The 6809-nt window shown below is 41.0% G+C and overlaps 1 protein-coding gene across 1 annotated transcript; it reads right to left on the bottom strand.

Moving 5' to 3' along the window:
* Positions 1–429: 429 nt before the first annotated feature.
* On the bottom strand, positions 430–6578 carry LOC133891482 (uncharacterized). The gene is made up of 6 exons (XM_062332199.1): positions 6248–6578; positions 4983–5056; positions 2103–2252; positions 1665–1950; positions 1253–1486; positions 430–1119 (listed from the first exon to the last, which is right to left on the bottom strand). Exons 1-6 carry the CDS (start codon positions 6404–6406, stop codon positions 802–804), a joined length of 1221 nt encoding a protein of 406 aa, XP_062188183.1. The 5' UTR covers positions 6407–6578; the 3' UTR covers positions 430–801.
* Positions 6579–6809: the final 231 nt, after the last annotated feature.

Genomic DNA, 6809 nt, shown 5'->3' with positions numbered 1-6809 from the left:
ACTTGCAGCTGCATAGAATGAAGGGCACCTTACACTCCCTTCCCTCTTTGTGGATTAATTCCTTTGTATAGTCTTATCTCTTTTTAGGTTGCTCCTTTCTCGGCTGCCGTCCAATTGCTGGCAGCACGCCTGGCCTTTAGGGCTTGTAAAGTGTTGTTGTTGTTCTTGTAACCTTATTCTCTAATAAAGATTTTCTTTTACAGTAGGGGCTTCCCCTACTGTAGTCCTTAAAAAACAATTGGTTTCCTTATTTATGCATGAGATGCCAGTTAAGCTATTTAACCACAGTTCCTTTCATGAATGAAGAACTTGCATACAATTGTATGAAAAGAGCAGCTACCATAGTTGCATTACATAAATAGAGAGTATATTACGATCGTCAAAACTATCATAATACTACACTTTTAGAAACCATTTGAACTCACGTCGAAAAGTGAAAGCAACACCTTGCCATAGCAGTAAAAGGATACATCATATATCTAGTGCAAACCTATAGTTAGTGCAACATACAAAACAATCCTCACGAACCTTTTGAGAAAGATCAATACACATTTCACATTCAACAGACCTGTCTCATCAGCAACTGCAAATCTGAGTATGTTGTTGCTTTCACTTCTCCCGATATTTCAGATTCCGTCGACACCTGTTAATCTGTCAGCCAGCTCACTCTTAACCAAAACATGAACAAGCCCCTTTAACCGCCGGGGGGGGGGGGGGGTGGGGGGTGACGAAGCAAAAACAATACATGACACATTTCTATGTACAGCGTTATGTACGTACACAGCTATACATCACACTTGATCACTGTTTCCTTTCATCAGGAATAGCAGGAACCTTGTCACGGTAATCAGATAACTCTACATTGAGGAAGTTTGATAGGTCGTATGGTTCCGCAGAAGCAGCGGTTTTTACTTCCATGATTTGAGAGGGCATTGTTTCTGCCTGATCTGCCTCATTCAGCAATAAGCTTGACACCACTGGAGCTTTTGAGCTCACAACAGTGACTTCCGCCAGATCTATGTGCTCTCCAGTTGGCATGATGGTCTTGGGGCCATATTTTGTCGGTTCATCCTCTCCCTCGTTACTGTAGAGCACATATTCATGATATGTAGGTGCAAACTGCAACATAAGAGAAAATAGTTAGACGAAGCAAGAGGTGAAACTGTGCTTTCGAAATTGAGATTCAAATATCATGAACATTTTTCTCATTTGAAACTGGGATGAACTGTGAAGGGAGTGATTATTAATTTACCTGGTGAACAGTGTCATGATAGAAATCATTGAATTTCAGAGCATGAAGAAGGCTTCCCCTGAGACCACCAAAAGGACAGGCATTGGAACCGGCATACTCTTTATAGGAGAAGGAAAATCGGTGCCCAATGGCTGCTATGAGCATCTCAACACATAGCACAAAGTTTTGGAGATAAGCAGCTTTCTCAGCACTTTTTATGAATCCAGATTTTGCAGCAAGGAAAACCAGCACACCCTGTGACAAAAGATTTCACATTACTACAGAAACAGATTTCCATCAAGTAATAGCAAATTACTAGATAGGATCATTTTGCTAGCATAATTGCAATTCCATATAAGAAATTTGAACAGACTAGTGGCTACCATTAAGATTCAAGGGAAAGAAAGGAACCTATCCTTACACTGCACTGTACCTGCCAATACGTGAGAAATACAACTGATTTGATCATGATGAATTTTGGGACAGGGTTATATGGCTGAAGTAGATCTCTGCATGCCACATAGAACAGTGCCAGAGCAAACAGTGCCATAGAGTATGATACTGTATAGATGAAAGTTATGTATAGATAAGATTGACTGGCACTGAAGTTTCCATCTTCATATTTTCCTTTCGCATAAAGTATGAACGTAATAACAACCAATATTGGTTTCAGGATCACAAACTGCAGACAACCTTGTGTGCATCTCCGTATAAAACGCCTGTCAGAAACACAAAAGATTCAACCGTTTAGCACTTGCACTGTCATAATCAATGACATAAGATTTTTAAAGCATGTGGACACATGCAATAGAAATTTGAAGTATAAAATTGTAGTATTGATCATTTAATCAGCCAAAAGCGAATTACGCACCCATCTAGAGGAATAGCTGGTAAACAGCAAGTCATCAGGAACCATGCGGGTTTCAGAGATCGGCCACTCAAACTTACCACCACATGACCAGGACCTCCTACCCATGCCAGGCAAAGTGAGAAGAAATTGTAGATGACCCAAGCATCATAGCTGAAACACAATCCAGCAAGTTAGTTTCAACATAATCTAACTTGTGTACTGCTTCCATTAGCTCAAAGTTGTCAGGGAACTAAAGAAACAATAAAAAATAACAGAGGGTATAGCGCTTGAGTCTTGAGGTGTAGCAAGAGGAAGAATATTTAGGCTTGCTAATCAAGTTACCTCTTAAGCAAATAATAAATACAATAAGTGATAACACAATAAGAGTGCTGATAATAATCCAGAATATGCTAGCAGAGCTTTTCAAGGACTAAAATATTGTTCATCCTTTTCATTTTGTAAAGGAGGATCAGATCAGGACATCAAGCATAATGTACTCATGATCGTGTTACTGTGACCAAAGATATTCTGCAAAAGTACTATGATGAAATCAATAATGCACCCCATGACTCTAAAGTTAGGTGCAATTAGTAACAATGACCATGCCCTGGAGTACTTTTCTCTTCGCAACATAGTTGAGGTCGTTTTTGCAAAGACAGTCAAGACCGAGTCTTCAGTCTTCACACGTTAATAAAGAGTCTATAGTTCATATGCCCTTGGCTGTCAACATATATGCAGTGTTACCAGGACACGGGTACGGGTGTCGGAGTCCGACTTGGGTGTGGGTGTCCAATTCGGCAAACTCTAGAAAATAGGATTCAGAGATTTGTCTAATATATATCATTTTAAAAAAAAATCATAAATACAGAAAATAGAAACTCAAGTTCATAGCTACAAAGCAAAGCAGCTAGTGAGCTCCACATCTTCGAAATACTCATGCTGAATACATCCATCACAAGATGAGAGGAGGGGGGGGGGGAGAAGAGAAAAATTAACGGGATGGGCTTCCATGTGCTGGGCTGCTGGCCCATTCAGCCCACCTAAAGGCCTAAAGTAACTTACCTAACCCATACGCACGTAGCCGCCACACGCACGCACGCAGTGCCGCAGTCTCTTCTTTCTTTCCTCTCTCCCCTTTCCCAACACAGCTTCGTCGCCGCCATAGATCGCTTGCCACCGGCCACCATCTCACACGACCGACTAGCAAAATCGGTAGCCCATGCTTGCCTCATATCTCCAATACGCTCTTTGTGCTCTTCTCCGACGCCGGCCGCCTCTCCAAACTCTCTCTCCTCCATCTCCCGAGGACGGCGGGCACCAGGATCCAGCCACGGCGGTTCATCTCCATGCTCCCGGCCACGACGGCGCATCTCCACAACTAGCTAGGTAGTGGCACCTCCCTTCTCTAGTCAGCCCCTTGGATTCGCCGGAAAAGACTCTAGTGCATGACGCACCACACCCGGTGCGTGTCAACGTGGGGATACGCGTCGACGCGTCAAAAAAATTCTGGACTCACGTGTCCCAGTAACACTGCATATATGTGCACACCACATGAAGGATCAAAAATGCCAACTCAAAAACGCTAGATAAATTTATTCTGAACCTATTGGGTATAAGATGAGTAGTCAGGGGACAGAAAAGTTCGAAAGAAAGTTTAATGACAGTGAAAACTGAAAAAGGATGGTTAATAATGTTATGTAACCTACAGATCAACAATGAGGCCATTAAAGTTATGAAGGAACTAAGAATCATTTTATGCTGGGCATACATTCCCTATGTTTTCCCACATATCATCAGTAAGAGAGTGATTTGTTATTAATTTTAAGTTGTTGTACAGCTCGACACAAAAGATCATGCAAAACAGACGTGACTTGATCACATAGTTGTTTGATTCTGTGGTCCAGCTGTAATGATGATTTCTTGAAGTGGTGAGTTCAGCACTGATGATTGCACTAACATAAAGTACTAGTTTGTCCACATCTCAACTATTTGATAGGCTGTAATGATGATTTCTTGAAGTGGTGAGTTCAGCACTGATGATTGCACTAACATAAAGTACTAGTTTGTCCACATCTCAACTATTCGATGGGATATATGGAGTTATCAACTATGAAGATGCCAAAGGAACCATCGTCGGAAGCCATGTACGATGTTCTTGTTAAAGAGGAAGTATGAAAAGGTTATGAAGCTAGTACCATGATTTCAAGGTAAGCATGCATAGCTAGAAAAACCAGCCCATACAGCCAAATTCTCTGAGTGACTTGATCCCTAATTGTATAAGTATGCAAACAATGAACCTCACTTTGTCACTTCATTAATCAGGACAAACTACTTTCATACTGCAGTGTTAGAAAAGATAACACAAAGTGGGGAGATTGCTAATACCATAACTAGCATACAATTGCAGTTTTAATTCATCAATTTTATTGCACCAACATTCTTGTTTTGGATCAGGTCATGGATCAATACTGGTTGAGTTGATTACTAAAAGATTCTAGTGTAATGACATAAGCAAACTGAGTACTTCTCTATGAGTCTATGTTACAGCCTTACAGTCAGTACAGCTAGTGCAAAACTGTAACTTTAACTAAGTTGCAAGTTCAAGCCATTCTCACATTAATAGCTTTGTTTCATGTGGCATTGCATTTTTTTTCATTGGTTAAGGTGATGGATCGAATCAATTTAAAGGATTTATGCCAGATGATTGATTGATTGCCAAAATGGGAATGCTATGAAAGCAATTTTCCCTTCCTAGTTCTTAATATGAGGTTGTCATGATCCATGGAAATGCATGTATACATGTTTCAAGTGATAAAAAAAAGGTAAATCTACAGTAAAGTTGATAATATTGACACATAGAGTAAAATAAAATAAGTTTTGAGTTACAAGTAGTTGACTTACATTTCTCGAATAGAATTGAAGTAGATCGCGTTATTCGGTAAGGCAAGGGAAAGAAATGACATCACTGCATATATCTGCAAATAATGTACTTATACATAATTAACAAGGTAAAATGATGAAAATATACAAAGTGCATTTATAAGATGATGAAATTACGATTGAACACGACCACAGACATTAGAATTCAATGCTGATGTTCAATACCAAGTTACCAACTATCTAGGACAAATATCCACGTAAAATGCACTGAGTGTAGGCACAACGATTTGTATGCATTAGGTGAAACCAGAGAGAGAGAACGGCGATATGGCACAAAAGGCCTAAGGCAACTCTCTAATATAACTAGATTCCAATATGGCTGATAACTTTGCAGAAACCAGAACTGGAATAGTAATGTTGTCAAATAACATGTGTCTTCTTGTCATTCTGACAGTTCCACTAAAACCAAAACCAATTCTGTGAGATAAACTAAACAATCTCTCAGCTAATGAGCCAGGGTACACAATGAGAATATAACCCATTCAACTCAGCACAGTAATTAAACTCCCACAGAGCTATAAGGTGTAATAGTTCCAAGCATCATGCTTCAGCTTCATGTACACCAGCTATCTATGCATACATGCTTATGTCAATGCATAACTAGGCTTAACATTGTAGTGGCAAGTAGCAATGGTCAAAGAAGTGTCGTCATGCTCCATTAAAAGAGGTATTATATTATTATATAAATAGATACGTATAACATATAATAAAATACGTGAACAGAGAGTTGACACACTGTATAAAACGATAAACGATATCCGGAATACAATCTTATCGCCAAAGACAGATATATGGGTATATCAACCTTCTGAAATAGGGACCCTTTTCTTTTTTAAAAAAAACAACAAATTTATTAATCCTATAACTGCTGATGTTGCATATTAGCCTAACAATCCATAAATGCATACCAAAATACGATTATTAATGGTTGCCAAACCGCTTGCCACGAGTAATCTACAGGTGCAAACAAGTACCAATGACCAAACTCTTATACTAGTTGTAGAAATTCACTTTTAAATGAATACCAGGTCAGAGCTCGCCCTAAATCTCACACGTATTCGCCCCTCCAGTCACACTACGAGCTAATAAAGCTGACCAAAGCAGCTGAAATTCGCCTGTAGAATTGCCTCTCTAGCGACGGGAACAGCAAGCTACCACGCCACAAAGCCCAAGCGCGGGGGTACCGAGTTGCAGGGGAGGGAGAGGGGCCGGGGGCGCAGCCGTACCGGGACCATGAGGATGATGCGGACGATGAAGCGCTGGTGCGTGGGCTCGGCGTAGTGGAGGAGGTGCCGGTGAACGAGCCGCAGCGCCAGCACCGTCGCCGCCGCCGCGGACGCCAGCGCGGCGGCATTGTACGCCGCCGCGGAGGCCCACCCCTCCATCCCTGGCGAGGAACCCTAGGCGGGAATGGGGAGCGGGCAGGGTGGCAATGGTTGGGGAATTTGTTGGTGGTAATCGCGAGGGAGTTGGGGACGGAGGTTTCCGCGGAATAATGGTGGTGGCGTGTGGAGGGACGGGATTGGGATTTGGGTTTTTTTACTTGCACGGAGTTATGCTGACCCGAACGTTGAAAATTGAAATCTCCCTCCCCTTAACTCTAAGTTTTGTCTGCCCCTCGGCACATACGCTGATGTAGATAAAGACTAAAACTATGTCTGTTTGGATTTTTATTTTTGACATTTCTAAAAAGTTATGCTTTTAGTTTACCTAAAAAGCTATTTTTAAAATAAGTTATTAATTTCTATAATAAATATTTTGTTTCTCAGCATATAGCTTCTCAGAAAA

This window comes from Phragmites australis, chromosome 14, assembly GCF_958298935.1.
Source record: "Phragmites australis chromosome 14, lpPhrAust1.1, whole genome shotgun sequence".
Classification (NCBI taxonomy): domain Eukaryota; kingdom Viridiplantae; phylum Streptophyta; class Magnoliopsida; order Poales; family Poaceae; genus Phragmites; species Phragmites australis.
This window is presented reverse-complemented; position numbering and strand designations above follow the sequence as displayed.